A 17,777-nucleotide genomic window follows, 5' to 3' on the forward strand; every position below is an offset into this window, starting at 1 on the left:
GGTTTTTGCTTCTTAGGAAAAAAAATATAAAGGGTAGTTTGCGATTTTTTCTCTTAGAGAAACATAGTTATTCACTTTTTCTGTACAATTATTATTTTCTTAATTTTTCTTAATAGTTTGATTAATTTTTTAATATTTACCATTTTATTTTTGTGTTATCTATTTTTAACTCTTTTTTTGGTGATTTATCTATTTTAATCTTTCTTGATTAGAATATATCCTTCCTTTACTATTATATTTCCTAAAAGCAACTCTAGTCGTTTGCTCTATTTATTGGTCTAAAAATAGAGTTCTCTAAAAATAGAGCATATGTTTACTCCAATAGTTAGCTCTATTTTTAATTTTAAAACAATTAATTTAGATATATTTTGTTAATTGATTTATTTTAACTTCTACTATAGACCTATACTTTTAAAATTTACAAATTCAACCCACTTAGTTTATTTTTAATAAATATCTAATACAATTATGGTATTATGAAAAATAAAATTTCATTACAAAACATAAATAAAAGTTACATAGGTGATTAATACATATTTATTAGTATATTTTTCCCACAAATGATCAACTAATGCGTTTCAAAGTGAGAAATGGGCTTCTTTGTCTTTTATTTTTCTATATCAAGCAAGAAATTCTTGAAATCAGATATTTTCATCCTCCGTTATCTCAACCTCTGGAGGAGGCACGTCTCTTTCAATTTCAATTGGTGCATCAAGATCACACTCATCCTCAATTATCATGTTGTGTAAAATTATACATGTAGTCATAATGTCATGTAGTACGCTTTTTCCCAAAATCAAGCTGGTCCTTTCACAATTGCAAAATGCGATTGGAGAACTCCAAAGGCACGTTCAACATCTTTCCTACACGTTTCTTGTTTTGTAGCAAAATATTTTTTTTTAGGACCTCTTGGCTCGTGAATAGTTTGCACTATGGTGGACCATTTTGGATATATGCCATCAGCCCAATAATAACTCATGTTATATTCTTTTCTTTGAATAACATAGTTAGCAGGAGGAGCTATACCTTGAGCAAGATTTGAGAAAAGGTGAGAAGACTCCAATACGTTGATGTCATTATTGGTGCCTGGCATTCTAAAATAAGCATGCCATATCCAAAGATCATAATCTGACACAACTTCAAGAATTATAGTTGGTGATCCACTATGACCCGCATATTTTCCAGCCCAGCTGGTAGGAAGTTTTTTCCACTTCCAATGCATGCAATCCAAGCTACCTAACATCCCTGGAAAACCTCGTTTTTCTCCAATGTAGAGAAGTCTTGCAATATCATTAGTTGTTGGTGATCGTAAGTATTGCTCCGAAAATATATCCACTATGGCTCGACAAGATCTTTTCAAGCTCTCAATTGTTGTTGATTCACCTATCTTAACGTACTCATCTGTGGCATCTGCTGGTAGACCATACGCTAGCATACGAAACACGACCGTTCCATTTTGAAGGGATGATAATCCCTGTCTAGCAGTTGTATCCCTTATTTGTGTGAAATATTTGTCATGATCTTTAACTGCATTAATAATACGAAGGAATAAAGAGCGAGACACACGATACCTTCTACGAAACATAGTATCGTTATAGATGGGAGAATATGAAAAATAATCATTGAACAATCTAGAATGTATATTTTCTCGATCACGATGTATGAAAAAACGTCCTTGAACTAAGCCACCATGGATCACATTGTTGTTTTGTTGGTTGAGAAGGTATTGGATGATCGAATTGTTGTTAGCGATAGCAAGACGTATAACTTGTTCTTCATTATCATCAGAAGAGGATGATGAGTCATGAAAATCTAATGGAGAATCTATAGGACTATTAAAATTAAAATTCATTTTGAGAAAAAAAAAAAAAGATGATTAGAATGATATGAGTGAAAATTGTTTATGGCTACTATAGAACTATAATGGTATATATAGAAATGTAAGAAGTCCTCGATTGTTACATTTTCATTTTTATAATGAAATGAGAAGTGAGAATCTTTTTTATCATTTTGTCATTGTATTATTAATTATTGTGGTAGTAGATTGATAACTTGAGAATCTTGTTATATTTTTGACATTGTTATTGTATTGTCAAATCTTATCATAGAAAAATAATAAACGTGAGAATCTTGGTATAGTTTTTTTTATAATTATAATGTCAAATCTTGTCATAAAAACGTTAGAATCTAATAATAACTTTTTCATTGTAGTGTTGCTTCACTTGACCATGAATTGAAAAATGTGAAAAATGTTGATAAACATCTATAAATAACATATGTCATTTTTATTTCCATTTAACCATTCCACAACTATTTTATACATATTTTCTTTCATTTTTTTTAACTAGAATATCTCGTTCTACTGGATATTCCAAAAAAAAAGAATTTTTTTTTATGTCAAGTTTATTTGGAAATTTCTCATGATCCAATTACCGGTGCTTACCAATCATCCGACCAGTTCTGGGAAGGTGTGATGGAGTCTTTCCAAAAAGGAAAAAAACCAAACTTGGAATGAACGTTCAAAAAAATCACTTAGATGTCTGTTACAAATTATTGAGAAAGCTACAAGAAAACTACATGCATGCATCAAACAATGTGAAAATAGATGTTCAAATGGTGATTCAAGTGATGATATAGTGAGTACTCCATATACTTTTACAATTTAGTTATAATTTTTTTAAATATTTCTATATTTATGTCTTTATTGATTTGTTTAGGGGGAGGTATTGGTTTAGGATTTAGAAAGAATTTTAATGACTTTATGTTCTTGTTGATTGTTAGAATCATAGAAAATTAAAAGTTAAAAATGAAGGATTCTAAGAGATTGTTTAGAAAGTTTTTTAAAATCTTGTAAAATCTTTCTATTTGATGAAAGAGTTTTCATGACTTTTGTTATTAAAGAAATGATATAAAATTCTAAACCAATAACATAAAATTTGAATTCATTAATAATCCAAAATTCTTTTGTTTTACTTGAATAACATAAAACTTTTAATGACTTTATAAAACTCTTAATCCAATAACACTAGATTTATCAAGATTTTAGATAACTTTTTACAAATCCACAACCAATAACACCAAATTTTTAAAGAGTTTTTAAAAGTCTTGATTGAATAACAACATATTTTACCTAACTTTTAAAGTCATTAAAATTTTTTCTAAATCCTAAACCAAAGAAATGCTAATGCAAGATGTAAATTTCAAAGCTGGTTGGAAAATTGATCATGTATGGAATATTATTAAAAACTTTGAAAAGTTTAAAGATGATGCCACTCCGGCTAGATAAGTCTCAAATGTATGCGGTTTTGGATATACATCTTCTGAGTCAGAAAATCCTACCCCTGATTCTATTACACAAGTGTCTCCAGGTTTGTTTTCATTTTCTCTTAATTTAGATGACTAAGATGTTTTTACTGGTGGATCTCCATCTCAATGACCAAGTGGAGTGAAAAAACCCAAAATGAAAAAAAAAGAAGGATGATCAACCATCTGATGTTATCAAGACTTTAGAAGAAGGGAATAGACAACTAGTGCATCAATTAAAGAAGACAAGTGCACAAAGACAGCAACATTCAGAGCTTCAAAATAAGAATTTAACATTGAAATAACTAAGAGAAGAAAATTAAATTTTATATCGAGATTTAAGTACTTCCAATCTGAACAAGCCAAAATCTTAATGAAAAGACTTGATCAACAATCTCCATCTACCTCTACTTCATTTGGTCAATATTTTGATAATCTTCATGGATCCGGAAGCGACTTACGAGATTATTAAATCACTAGGTTAATAATATGTGTTTAGTTTTTTAATGGCAAGTTTAATTGAAATTTTATATATATTATTAAGTATTGGATACTAATTATGTATTTTTAGTTTATCATTTGTGATGTATTTTTAATTTAATATACATTGTTGTATTTTAAAATTAAAAATAGTTTAATAACTATTGTTTTCTATAAATATTTATGTTATAATAAAAATTCATTGTATAATTTTGTTTAGGTATAAAATGATAAAATATTAAAATTGGAGGAGTATTTTGTAAATAAAAAAGTGTTGCTTCAAAAATAGAGAAATGAACAGTATTTCTCTAAATTTGAAGCAATACTGTTCATTTCTCGCAAAAAATAGAAAATACTATTTGAGATGGTTTTACACCAAATATAGAATTAATTTGAAGCAAGATTTGAAACACCATTGGAGTTTCTCTCACTTAAAATGATACCTATAAATTATGGATATTTTCTCTTTTTTTTGTACTTTATGAGTCTATGACATTAATTTAATCATATCATGTCACTCATTTAAAATTTAGAAATTGTTTTGTGATAAGAAGATAACATGAAAACTGATGCAGCATGAGGAGGATCATAGAACGGATAAATTTTGGTAAAATCCAAACAAAAAAAAACTTCCCAAATGCCAATAAAGAGGAAAAATCCAATCTTCTTTACCTTCTCTTCACTATACAAAATGAATGCTTTACTTCATCATTGTCTTCCCTTAAATAACATCAACAACACACCAATCACTCTACCTCCATGGCCTTCTTCTCCATTCTCCTTGGTTTTGTTGTCTCCTCCTTCATCTTCATCATCTTCTTCAAGAAACTACTCTCCTTCACCAGAAAGAACATGTCTGAAGTTTCTACTCTCCCCTCTGTTCCAGGTTTGTTATTTTTCCCTCCGATTTTAAGTTATCTGGGTTTTGTGATTCATGGGTTTGGGTCTCTGATTGTTTGAATCACTAAAGTCTGAGACTTTTTTTAAATTTATGTGATTAAGGAAGGAGCACTTAAAAATTGGAACTTTAAGAGCTTAATTGTTGTTTTTTTTTTCTATGCAGTGGTGCCAGGATTTCCGGTTATTGGGAACTTGCTGGAACTAAAAGAGAAGAAACCTCACAAGACTTTCACTAGATGGTCAGAGGTTTATGGTCCTATCTACTCTATAAAGATGGGTTCTTCCTCTCTTATAGTTCTCAATTCAACTGAGACTGCCAAAGAGGTTAGCTTTACAGGTTTGATTGATAGGTTTGGAACCTGTTTACTGATATAAGCCTTTTACACTACTTATAATGATCAAGAGGTCCCTTAGTTCTTGTGTTTGTGATACTAAACTGAACTGATTTGCTTATGTGGAAATCTGAGTTGATGCACTCTCTGATCATTAGGAGAGTTGAATGATAGCTTGTTCTTTATGTGGTTTTGTTTTCAGGCCATGGTTACTCGGTTTTCATCCATTTCAACAAGGAAGTTGTCAAAAGCGTTGACGGTCCTCACTTGTGACAAGTCTATGGTTGCTACAAGTGATTATGATGATTTCCACAAATTGGTGAAACGGTGTATCTTGAATGGCCTTTTGGGTGCTAATGCACAGGTTAAATCACAGCTCATTCATCCTGTTGCTTCTCCTCGGTATGCTTTTGTAGCAAACTGAATCAAAGTTTGTGTTGTGTTGATTTTTTTTTTTTTTTTTTTTGCAGAAACGAAAACGACACTACAGAGATACCCTTATTGAGAATGTGTCTTCTAAGTTGCATGCCCACACGAGGGACTATCCACAAGAACCTGTAAACTTCAGGGCTATATTTGAGCATGAGCTCTTCGGAGTTGCCTTGAAGCAAGTGAGTATTTTTCTTCAGAAACCCCACTTTACTATTATTTGTGCGGTCACAAGAAGATATGAAAGTTGTGTTTTTTTTCAACAGGCCTTTGGGAAAGATGTAGAGTCAATTTACGTTAAAGAACTCGGTGTGACTTTGTCTAGAGACGAGATCTTCAAGATTTTAGTGCATGACATGATGGAGGGTGCAATTGATGTTGATTGGAGAGACTTCTTCCCATACTTAAAATGGATTCCGAATAAAAGTTTCGAAACAAGAATCCAGCAAATGCATAAACGTAGACTCGCTGTGATGAATGCTCTTATTCAAGATCGACTGAAGCAGAATGATTCAGAAACGGTATGTTTTGTTCAACTGTTGTCCTTTATTTACTCACTACTCTGATCTGATCCCTACTCAGAAACAGGATGATGATTGCTATCTCAACTATTTGATGTCGGAAGCCAAAACACTAACCATGGAGCAAATTGCAATCTTGGTTTGGGAGACGATCATCGAGACAGCTGACACTACTTTAGTCACAACCGAATGGGCGATCTATGAGCTAGCAAAGCATCCAAGAGTCCAAGATCATTTGTGTAAAGAAATCCAAAATGTCTGCAGAGGAGAAACTATCAAAGAAGAGCAATTGCCTCAAGTTCCTTATCTCAATGGAGTCTTCCATGAAACACTTAGGAAATACAGTCCAGCTCCTCTAGTTCCCATTCGCTATGCCCACGAGGATACTCAAATCGGAGGCTATCATGTCCCTGCAGGAAGTGAGGTAAGTTCTCATATTCACTAAATCCCTCACTAGGAGTGAGCAAAAAAGTCTTGTACATAACACCTATTACATTTGAAGTTCATTTACAAAGTCTAGTTTTGGAATCTTGATGTGTAGATAGCAATAAACATATATGGATGCAACATGGACAAGAAGCGTTGGGATAGACCAGAGGAGTGGTTGCCAGAGAGGTTTCTAGATGATGGCAAATACGAATCATCGGATCTTCACAGGACAATGGCATTCGGAGCGGGAAAGAGGGTTTGTGCTGGTGCACTTCAAGCATCTCTCATGGCAGGCATTGCCATTGGGAGATTAGTTCAAGAATTTGAATGGAAGCTTAGAGACGGCGAAGAAGAGAATGTGGATACCTATGGCTTGACATCTCAGAAGCTCTATCCTCTCATGGCAATTATCAATCCAAGACGTTCTTAAGAAACGATGCTCTTCCTTGTTTTATTAGGTTTACTTTTGTCTGTCGAATGATCCGTCTAAATATCGTTCTACCTTTTTGGGCTGGACTTTTTTTTTTGGTCACTGGTTTGAGTTCGGATGTTAATGGTATTAGACTATTAGTACAAACTATTAAGACGTTGTATAATGTTATCCCCATGTCGTATGACTTATCTTGGTAGTTAAATGATAATTCTTTGGTTGTTAGTGAATAAGTAGGAAGAGAAGATTGAGTGCCAGCCTTACGCCCTTACCCAAAATGTCCAAGATTATACTATTGGCTTAGAAAAGAGAAAGGCTATAGATTGGAGATGTCATGGGTGATGGGTTTGATAGTAACGGCTCAAATCTAGTGGATGACTTCACCTAATGCAAACAAACCTCTCTATAAAAAGTTTTCAAATTTGTATTATCAAAAAAAGTTTCCAAATTCGTAACCTTTTCATACGTTTACCAGTCAAACTCGGTTGCGGAAATTTCCCTCGGCAAAAACCTCAACAAACCAAAAGTTTATAGAATGACTCTTTTACCCTTACTCATTCTTTTCTTCTTCCTCACCTCAATACCCGTATCTGTCTTTTCCCAAATCAACGACCGGTCAACGCTTCTAAACCTGAAACGCGTTCTCGGCGACCCACCCTCTCTCCGGCTATGGAACGACACATCTTCACCGTGCAACTGGCCGGAGATTACTTGCACAGCCGGAAACGTCACCGAGATAAACTTCCAGAACCAGAACTTCACCGGGACAGTTCCGACGACGATTTGCGATTTCCCGAAGCTCAAATCCCTAAATTTGTCGTTTAATTACTTCTCCGGCGAGTTTCCGACGATTCTTTACAACTGCACGAAGCTTCAGTACCTCGATCTCTCTCAGAACTACTTCAACGGCTCGCTCCCCGACGACATCAACCGTCTCTCACCGGAACTTAAGTATCTCGATCTCGCGGCTAACTCCTTCGCCGGAGATATCCCAAAAAACATCGGACGGATCTCGAAGCTCAAGGTATTGAATCTGTACCAGAGCGAATACGACGGCACGTTTCCGACGGAGATCGGAGACTTGTCCCACCTGGAAGAGCTTCGGTTAGCGTTGAACGATAAGTTTACTCCGGCAAAGCTTCCGACGACGTTTGGGAAACTGAAGAAACTCAAGTACATGTGGCTAACGGCGATGAATCTGATGGGGGAAATCTCAGCCGTTGATTTCGAAAACATGACCGATCTAATCTACGTTGACTTATCGGTCAACAATTTAACGGGTCGGATCCCAGATGGTTTATTCGGGTTGAAGAATCTCGCTGAGCTTTATCTCCACGATAATTATCTAACCGGAGAGATCCCCAAATCTATCTCGGCGGATAACTTGGTAATGCTTGATCTCTCTACTAATAATTTAACCGGTTCGATTCCTGTATCAATCGGGAATCTAAAGAAATTAGAGGTTTTGAACTTGTTTTACAACAAGTTAACCGGAGAAATCCCGCCGGTTATCGGTAAATTACCGGAATTAAAGAACTTGATGATCTTCAGGAACAAGTTAACCGGAGAAATACCGGCGGATATTGGGTTTAATTCGAAGCTAGAGCGGTTCGAAGTTTCGGAGAATCAGTTAACCGGGAAGTTACCGAAGAATTTGTGTAAAGGAGGTAAGCTTCTAGGTGTGGTTGTGTATACGAACAATCTTACCGGAGAAATCCCGAAGTCGCTCGGAGATTGTGGGACGCTCTTATCGGTTCAGTTACAGAATAATGGCTTCTCCGGCTCGATTACTGTATTAAACAACCTTTGCAACCTTTACTCAATAGACATTTCCAACAACAAATTCACAAGTCAAGTTCCTGGCTGGTTATGGATGCTACCAAATCTGACGTACGTGAATCTTTCCAACAACACTTTCACCGGTTTCGAAAGATTAACGAAATCAATTTTTCAGTCATCTATGAGTAACTTGTTTGGCTCCAACAACAATTTCACCGGATGGATTCCATCTTTCTTATGTGCGTTGCGCTCTCTAGTCATTCTTGATCTATCTACCAACAAATTTAATGGTTCAATCCCTCGTTGCGTGGGAAATTTCAGTACACTTAAAGTTCTAAATCTTAGAAAGAATCATCTTAGTGGAGGTGTTCCAGAGAATATATCTGCAAGTGTAACATCGCTTGACATTGGTCATAACCAATTGGAGGGAAAGCTTCCAAAATCATTGGTCCGTGTCTCTTCTCTTGAAGTTCTCAATGTGGAGAGCAACAAAATCAATGACACATTTCCTTTTTGGTTGGCTTCTCTTAAAGAACTACAAGTTCTTGTCCTTCGCTCCAATGCATTCCATGGATCGATACATCAAACCGGGTTTTCTAAGTTGCGAATCATCGACATATCCCGTAATCACTTCAATGCAACTTTGCCACTAGATTTTTTTGTCAATTGGACTGCAATGTTCTCACTTGGAAATACTGGAGATCAGTACATGGGCACAAACTATTACAGTGATTCAATAGTTGTGATGAATAAAGGCATAGAAATGGAGATGGTACGTATCCTAACAATCTTTACTGCAATTGACTTTTCTGGCAACAAATTTGAAGGAGAGATTCCAAGGTCTATTGGTCTACTAAAAGAGCTTCATGTTCTTAACTTGTCAAACAATGGTTTCACTGGCCACATCCCATCATCAATGGCAAACCTGAGAGAGCTGGAATCACTAGATGTTTCTCAAAATAAGCTTTCAGGAGAAATTCCACAAGAGCTAGGGAACCTCTCATACCTTGCGTACATGAACTTCTCTCATAACCAATTTGCAGGTCTAGTACCAGGGGGCACTCAGTTTCAAACACAACCTTGCTCATCTTTCGCGAACAACCCGGGACTCGTTGGCCTTTCACTTAAAATAGTTTGTGTAGAAATCCACGAGAAAACATCGCAACAATACGAAATGCCAGAGCCTGGAGAAGATGAAGAAGAGGTGATAAATTGGACAGCAGCCGCAGTTGGACTCATACCTGGTATTGCCTTTGGATTGACGATGGGATATATTACTGGTTTCTTATAAACCAGAGTTGTTCATGAACCCATAAGCACAGAGCACCACAACTCATTAGAGTCCGAGCGATAATGTGTTGAGGCTATATTTAATAAATAATATAGTCTGAATTTATAAAAACTGTATATTAATGTATCAATTTAGTTGACCAAAAAAAATGTATCGATTTCAGTTCCAATCTTAGACACTTAAAATCGATATTATTAGTGAAATCGCTCATATTACTATTTTACTATTTTTGTTCTTTCACTCTACACTCTTTATGAAATCAGGACTAGTAATTTATTGATTTGTAATTTGTGTTTTTTCTTTGGACAGACTTAGGTTGTGAATGGTTGTACAGTATGCTCCGAACCAAACCAAACTCGGACCAGTCCGCAGTTAGTATGCCATTCACCATTCCAGACTAGTATATTCCAGACTAGTATGCACTTCTCCATACTATACAATTCCATACTAGTCTGGAATTAAAAAAACAACTGCAGACTGTATAAATTATACTATTGGTCCGATTATTTCAGTTTACTCCATAAAAGCTCCATACCAATAGTAAAAATTGGGTAAAAATGTGTTCAAACTAGTTGGATCTTAGTACTTTTATCTCATTGGTTAAAGTTATGTTTCTTTGTACTTTCTACATATATGAATATATAGATGCATTCATAAATGTTAAAAGTCACAACAACAAAAAATCATATTCCCAAAAATAAAATCTAGATCTAGAGAGGACTCTCTTCTCTTTACTCATTGAAGCTATTCAATCTAAAACTCTTTTGAATCAACCATTTATCTCATCTCAAATTCATAAGTAAGTTTTTTTTTCTCACCTCATTTTCTTTTTAGTTTAGTTTATAGTAGATATTTGAGAATTTATTAGTTAATTTTTTAAGCATGATGAGCTAGTTTATTAGTATATATATATATATATATATATATATATATATATATATATATATATATGATGTTTTTAGTTAATTTTTAGTTTAATTTTATATTTATTAATAACTTCATATTGTTTGTGATTATAGATATGTCATCACAAGGTCATAATATGAATGCAAACATGGATCCTCCTATACGTAGACAGGTAACTTTTAATGATTCAAGCTTTATTTATCTATCTAGTTTAAAATCATGTATATTGTTTAAATAAATATACACAACTCAAATATACACCTAACTTTATTTGCAATAATTGAATTATATTATTATTACTCTATACTAATAATATATTATTATTATTACTCTGTACTAATTAGAAAAAACCGGATCGAAGATACACTCTTGAAGAAGAAAGAACTTTGATTGAAATATACGAGGAAGCATTGGCTTTAAATAATTATATGTTTAAAGACCCGGGACAACCAGGACGAGCATATATTGTTCGTAAGTTCAACGAAAAATTCAATCAAAACATGAAGTGGACAGACTTAAGATGTAAATTCGATGAGTGGAAGAAACAATATAACACTTGGGTCCTCTTACAAGGCAAGACTGGTATCACGGTAGATCCCATTAGTGGAAGAATTGAAGCTTCAGATGAGTGGTGGAATGATCGTATAAGATGAGTGGTGGAATGATCGTATAAAGGTAATCTATTGTTAAATAATGTTATTATTTAATTATTTGTAGGTTTTTGTTTTCCGATTACTAATGTGTTGTTTTTTTTTATAGGAAAATGATAAAGTGAGACGTTTTCAACGAGAACCTCCTAAGTTTTGGGAAGTCATGAGAGTATGTTTTGCAAATCTTGATGTGGGTTCTCAACGTCAACACTCGGTGAGACAAAGAAGAGAAGAATTAATGAGTGAGAATGTGAATGATATAGAGGATACAGAAGATGCAAATGATGAAGAAAATGATGATGATGTGGGGCTCAGCGAAGTGCGTGGAACTCAAAATGAGAATGAAGTGTATCGTGTGAACATTTACGATGAGTCCCAACCTCCCTATCAATATGCACGTGAGGGGTCTCAAGTACCTGAACATAGAGGGAGACAAAGTTCAAGAGCCGCTCCATATTCTTCCGTCGGTGGTGGGTCACTTCGAGGGAGTGGGTCAAGAGGATCTAGTGGATCACGAGGGCCTCGTAGAAGACAAAATTTTAAATCAACCATCCATGAGACAATGTCGACCATAAGGGATTTTTAGAGAGAATCTTTTGAACGATTACGTCCTGGTCATTATGATCCTGAAGATTATGACGACTTTGATGCTGCAGTTGAGCTCCTGAATTCATTAGAGATACCAGAATACATGGGTAAATTCTACATGAAATGTCTTCACCTTCTAAGACATGATCGTTTTTGGCGTCGACATTGGATGAATGCTTCTCATTTTCCTACCACCGAGAGTAGGTATTTGTTTTTGGAATCATTAACCCAATGTACAAGATATGGTGAGGAAACTGGGACCATCGTCCAGTGGCAGTGTCTTAATAATAGGCTAATTTTTTTTACTAAAATTATTAAAAAGGCCAAATCTTATTAAATTAAGAGATAATTGACCAGAAAATCTTTAAGCAATTATTTTTTCGTTTTTTTCTCAAAATAAAAATATAACTCTTTTTCGTGTAAGTTAACGATCTTAGTTTTGTCGAAAAGGAGTGGTAGGCATGACCAAAATTAAACCGTAGTTGTATTTCAGACCATAACCAGACAATATCCAAACCGTAACAAGACCATAACGTATAAAATGGTTAAAACCGTAACAGTTAACCGTAAATATAAGATTAAATTATATTAACTATAATCGTTAATTAACCTTAACCATATCAAAACTGTTGATTAACCGCATAGTTAAACCGTAATTTGTTAACCGTAATCTTTTAATAATAACAATAAAATATATTAATAATTATTTATTTAATATGAATACACTAAAAGAACATATTAATTATAAATAAATAATATCAATTATTATATATTATCAAATAATATCAAACGTATTATATTATCAAAGAACTGTAACCATATATAATCATAATCGCTTCAACCGGAACCGTATTTGATTGAAACTATTTATTTAATGGTTAATAAACCATAACCGTGATAAATGTAACTGTGGTCATACCTAAATAGGGGTGAACTTTTTGTTATTTACTTTTTTTATGAGTATACAATGGATATTAAAAGCTTTGCAAATTTTTGAAATATAGAGACAATTTTGAAATAAAATTTCGGAACTGATTTCTTTTTACCAATTTTTCTTAAATTAAAATTATCCAGGATACCTCCTTTTGAGGGGAAATAGATATGATAACCCATTTAATTTTTTTATTTTCTAGATAACTCATTTTTTATGTGGAGATTTTTATAATTCCAAATCTACCGTTCTAAATTGTTTTTACTAAAAACATTGTTTTTTTGTTTTGTTTCATTCCACGTATATATCATTATATCTTATATATATGTGCTGGTGGCTCTAGTTTTGTATAAACAGTGTATGGGAGGATAAGAAATAAAGGTTATGTTCTTTGTTCTTATCATTTTGTTACTGTCTATCAGAGCGACACAAGTAACTTTCGTGATACACTCGTGGATAGTTTTTCATATAAACCCCTAATAAATTTTAATATTTGATATTAACCCCAAACCTTTTTTTAATTGGTTTTTCAGCCTAAGATTTTAAAATGGGATGTGCTTTTTAGATCGATATAAAAAGTAGGACTCTAAAGGAAAAATGTACACTTCAATTCAGAATAATCCATTGGGCCCATTATTAACACTCTAAGTTTGGGCTTAAAGCCCTAGGTAGTCGTTGCTTTTTTTGAGAACGTAAAGCTCACGTGTACTATAACTCTGGAATCAAGGGAAACCCTAAAACTTCCTTTTATTCTTCACATGTGAATTTTAAATCACTAAAGTTTTGCCCTCATGTCTTCCAAATCCAGATCTTCAGCCGCCGTGAAGGGCGAGAAACCACTTCGTAAAAGAAAGAAGAAGTTGTCGTCTCCATCTCCGGTGACAGAAGAGCAAACTTCGATCCTGTCACTTCCTAATGACTTGTTGTTCAACTGCTTCGCACGCGTCTCTATATTGTACTATCCGACTCTCTCCCTCGTTTGCAAAACTTTCCAATCCATTGTTGCTTCATTGGAGCTTTACGAAACCCGATCACGCTTAAACCGTACCGAGAAATGTCTCTATCTTGGCATGGCCTTCTCTTTCGACCTTAACACACATTGGTTCACTCTCTACCGGAAACCTAATAAAAACGTAACCGACAAGTCAAGTGGCTATCATCTTGACCAAGTTCCATCTCCTAATGGTTTGCTTCCTGGGGGATCGTCAAGTGTCATAGCCGATGGTTTTAATATCTACAAAATCGGTGGCGCTAAATCTTATAGATTCAAATTCAGAAAGAGGCGCCATTCTTCTTCTGTCTCTGTCTTGAATTTTCGGACTCACAGGTGGCGTTCGGCTCCAGGAATGCAAGTGGCCCAGAGCTCTTCCTCCACCGTGAGCTTAGTTGATGGTAAGATATATGTAGCAGGAGGCTTCAAATACTCCAATTCCTCAAACTGGATTGAAGTGTATGATCCAATGACCAAAACTTGGGGATCTGTGAAGAACCCTCGCATCATGGACATATTCGATGAATATCAAATTAGAAGTGTAGTTAAAAGCTTAGGTCTTGAAGGAAAACTATACATGTTTGGGGAACAGTATAGGGTTTACAATCCTAAGGAAGGTACGTGGAACAATATAGTAGAGGATAGGCACATGTGTCGTGCATAGACTCTAGGTCTTGCATAACCTCTAGTTTAGATAACGTCTTGTTCATTTGGGATAAGGAAGTGTTCAAATGGTATGACTTTAAGGTAAAATTATGGAAAGAATTGAAGGGCGTTGAAGGGACGTTACCTGGTTTATGTGACCGTGACTATTGCAAAATGGTTGATCTTGGTAGAAAGATAGCGGTTTTATGGGAAGAGTGTCTACCTTATCAGCAGATTAATACGATTTGGTGTGCTGAGATTAGTCTTGAAAAGCGCGATGGATATGAGATTTGGGGGAAGGTTGAGTGGTTTGATGATGTGCTTAGTGTTCACTCTTCTGGTTCCTTGCTCTATGCCGCTGCTGTTGTTTGATGAATTGACTACTCATGAGATTACGCTTTGAACGGCTTTACGCGGTTGGTTTAGCTTTTTTTTTGTTTGCGTTTTTTTTTCGGTGTTTCCTTTCTATTAGTATATGAGTATGACTATGATATGAACGATTGCTTTTTCATGGTTTTAGCATAATGCAATTTTGCATTGTTTAAAGTTCTAAAACATATGGGTTAACTCTTGTAGGCGAGCTAGCTCATTTTGATTAGGACACTTTTCTTGCACACATTAAAGATTAATTATGGTTCTCTGAGAGAATAACTAAAAGTCTAAAACAAGATAGTACATACATAGTTATTAGTTTTATAAGGTAAAGCTTTATTACTGTATGTTCATGTCTTGTAGCGAACCAACAAAGAAATTAACACCGAGACAATTTGAAGAGTCTCTATTCCAAAGACGACTTTGTCAAACCACTTATTTACTTTAGAAAGGAAAAAAAAAATCATCTCAATTGAACAAAGAGTAAAATGTTGTAAAAGTAAGAAAGAGGTTTGGTGTTTCTATCTTTTTCTTATTGATTCAATCATTCATTACATATATATAGGAATAGACAAACTCTTAGTACAAAACTGACTAGGAATAGGAAATAGGTAATGGGCCTTTGGCCATGGGCCGTACACACCAAGACATGTAATGGGCCGGTTATGGAAGCCACTCCAAGTGTTTTACAACACTCCCCCTTGGATGACATAACTGTGTCGATGCTAAGGGATCAGCAAAATACGCTTGGGGGTGCTGCTTCATTAAAACCTTACCAGAAAAACCCATTGGGACAAAACCATGGTGAAGGAAAAAGAGAACAGGATAATGCGCATTAGATTGATCAATACCCTCTGGTAATCTCATATAAATCTCATTATCCAGTGGACCATATAAGTATGCGGTTACAACATCCATTAACTGCAAATCCAGTTTTTCTCTTATAGCCAGACTTAGCAAATATCTAAAAGTCGTTGCATCCATCACAGGGGAGTATGTCTCCTCATAATTTATTCCTGGTCTTTGAGAGAATCCTTGTGCTACAAGCTGTGCCTTATATCTCACGATTTCATTATTCTCATTTCTCTTTCTTACAAAGACCTACTTATTTCCAACTGGCTTTATATCGAATGGTGTCCTTAAGATCGGACCAAACACATTCCTCTTCTTTAAAGAGTTTAACTCCACGTCAATAGCTTCTTTCCATTTTAACCAATCTTTACTTTGAGTGCACTCTAATATAGACGTGAGTTCATGATCCTCATTTATTTCAAGTGCTACCTTGTATGCAAATATTTCATCAATGTCAACATCTTTACGGTTCCATTGTATTCCAGACATGATATAATTGATTGAGATCTCATTATTATCAATACCTTCAGGACCTTGAGGTTCAGCGTCCCAAACCTCATTCGGTGCCTTAGGATTTGCCGCGGCCATGTCTATTATTTCCTTAACCCCGGATTTATTTGCACCTTTCTTAGATTTCTGAGGGTTCTTATCTTTGGAACCTATTGGTCTACCTCGTTTCAAACGGGCTTTAGACTCTGTAGCAACTTGCTTATTGTGTTCCTTCTGAACATCAATACGTACTGGTGCATTACAAGCTGGTATGTACGATTTCGTTACTCTATTTGGGTCAGCAAAGGTATCTGGCAATTGATTAGCTAGCTTTTGCAAATGTATAATTTTCTGGACCTCTGCATCACAGGATAGAGTCCGAGGATCTTGCCAATTTAAGTATGTTTGATTCCATGTTATTTCTTTGACCAACTTGTTATTCTCTCCACCCAACATAGGAAATTCGGATTCAGCAAACTAACAATCCGCGTATCTGGCCTTAAATAAATCACCCGTAGTTGGCTCAAGATACTTAATAATGGTGGGAGAATCATATCCAACATATATTCCTATCCTCCTTTAAGGTCCCATCTTTATTCTCTGTGATGGTGCAATTGGTACATATACGACACACCCGAATATTTTTAGATGGGATATGTCTGGCTCATGACCCGTTAATAATTGGGATGGCGAATATTTATTCTCACTAGATGGCTTGATGCGTATAAACTATGTTGCATGTATTATTGTGTGTCCCTAAGCCGACACAGGAAGCTTCGACCTTAGGAGTAATGGTCAAGCAATCAATTGGATCCGCTTAATGAAGGATTCAACTAATCTATTTTGTGTATGGACATATACCACGGGATGTTCCACACTTCCCCCCATGGACATACAATAATCATTAAACGTTTGGGATGTAAATTCACCACATTGTCTAGACGTATAGTCTTAAGTGGAAAATCTCTTTAATTACTTTTCCTGGTGATGGCATTATAATGAGTTTCCCTTGTGTACATGCTACACACGTGAGATTTTTTTTTTAGGAATAACTCTTCTCTCTTTTAGAGTGTGCCCATTTGAATTTATAATTAGCTTACGCATCATGTTAGAACCCGGATGGCCAATCTGGTCATGCCATAAAGTGAATTGTTCATTGAACATCTTGTTCATTGCCAATTTAGACTCTATCATATTAACCTTAGCATGGTAAAAACCAGTAAATAATGCGGGTATAGTCTCTTAGGATTTTCTTAGATCCTGGGGTAATTTCAATAATGTATAGGAACTCTTGGTTTCCTTCACCCTTTGTTTCAACATGTAAACCATTCAAACGAATGTCTTTTAAACTCAATAAGCTCCTTTTGAGGTGGGTGAATATACGGCATCACTTAGTTCAAGATGTGTGCCTGGCTGTAGCCTTCAATAAAACTTGTTATACCTGCTATTGTGCTAATAT

At 35.0% G+C, this 17,777-nt stretch overlaps 2 protein-coding genes and 4 pseudogenes across 4 annotated transcripts; 5 read left to right on the plus strand and 1 right to left on the minus strand.

Annotated features, from left to right (window-relative positions):
- Nucleotides 1-641: 641 nt before the first annotated feature.
- On the minus strand, nucleotides 642-1,852 carry LOC147939861 (uncharacterized; annotated as a pseudogene).
- Nucleotides 1,853-2,577: 725 nt separating this feature from the next.
- On the plus strand, nucleotides 2,578-3,775 carry LOC147939862 (uncharacterized; annotated as a pseudogene).
- A 551-nt stretch (nucleotides 3,776-4,326) lies between these two features.
- On the plus strand, nucleotides 4,327-7,054 carry LOC104706907 (ent-kaurene oxidase, chloroplastic). 2 transcript variants are annotated; one of them, XM_010423144.3, is made up of 7 exons: nucleotides 4,327-4,669; nucleotides 4,847-5,007; nucleotides 5,218-5,379; nucleotides 5,486-5,626; nucleotides 5,711-5,965; nucleotides 6,027-6,389; nucleotides 6,507-7,054. In XM_010423144.3, exons 1-7 carry the CDS (start codon nucleotides 4,543-4,545, stop codon nucleotides 6,822-6,824), a joined length of 1,527 nt encoding a protein of 508 aa, XP_010421446.1. In that variant the 5' UTR covers nucleotides 4,327-4,542; the 3' UTR covers nucleotides 6,825-7,054. The 2 variants fall into 2 exon arrangements, with proteins under 2 accessions (XP_010421446.1, XP_010421447.1); XM_010423145.3 differs by having other exon boundaries at nucleotides 6,033-6,389.
- A 170-nt stretch (nucleotides 7,055-7,224) lies between these two features.
- Nucleotides 7,225-10,117, plus strand: LOC104706909 (receptor-like protein 52 pseudogene; annotated as a pseudogene). The gene has a single exon (XR_015564216.1). The product of XR_015564216.1 is annotated as a receptor-like protein 52 pseudogene (transcript).
- Nucleotides 10,118-10,915: 798 nt separating this feature from the next.
- Nucleotides 10,916-12,036, plus strand: LOC147939863 (uncharacterized). Its single transcript, XM_087461061.1, has 2 exons — nucleotides 10,916-10,972; nucleotides 11,560-12,036. The coding sequence occupies exons 1-2, from the start codon at nucleotides 10,916-10,918 to the stop codon at nucleotides 12,034-12,036; spliced, it is 534 nt and encodes a 177-aa protein (XP_087317187.1).
- Nucleotides 12,037-13,756: 1,720 nt separating this feature from the next.
- LOC104709404 (putative F-box/kelch-repeat protein At1g61540 pseudogene) lies at nucleotides 13,757-15,151 on the plus strand (annotated as a pseudogene).
- The last annotated feature ends 2,626 nt before the right edge of the window (nucleotides 15,152-17,777 follow it).

Source organism: Camelina sativa, chromosome 8 (genome assembly GCF_030686135.1).
Source record: "Camelina sativa cultivar CO46 ecotype springtype chromosome 8, ASM3068613v1".
Classification (NCBI taxonomy): domain Eukaryota; kingdom Viridiplantae; phylum Streptophyta; class Magnoliopsida; order Brassicales; family Brassicaceae; genus Camelina; species Camelina sativa.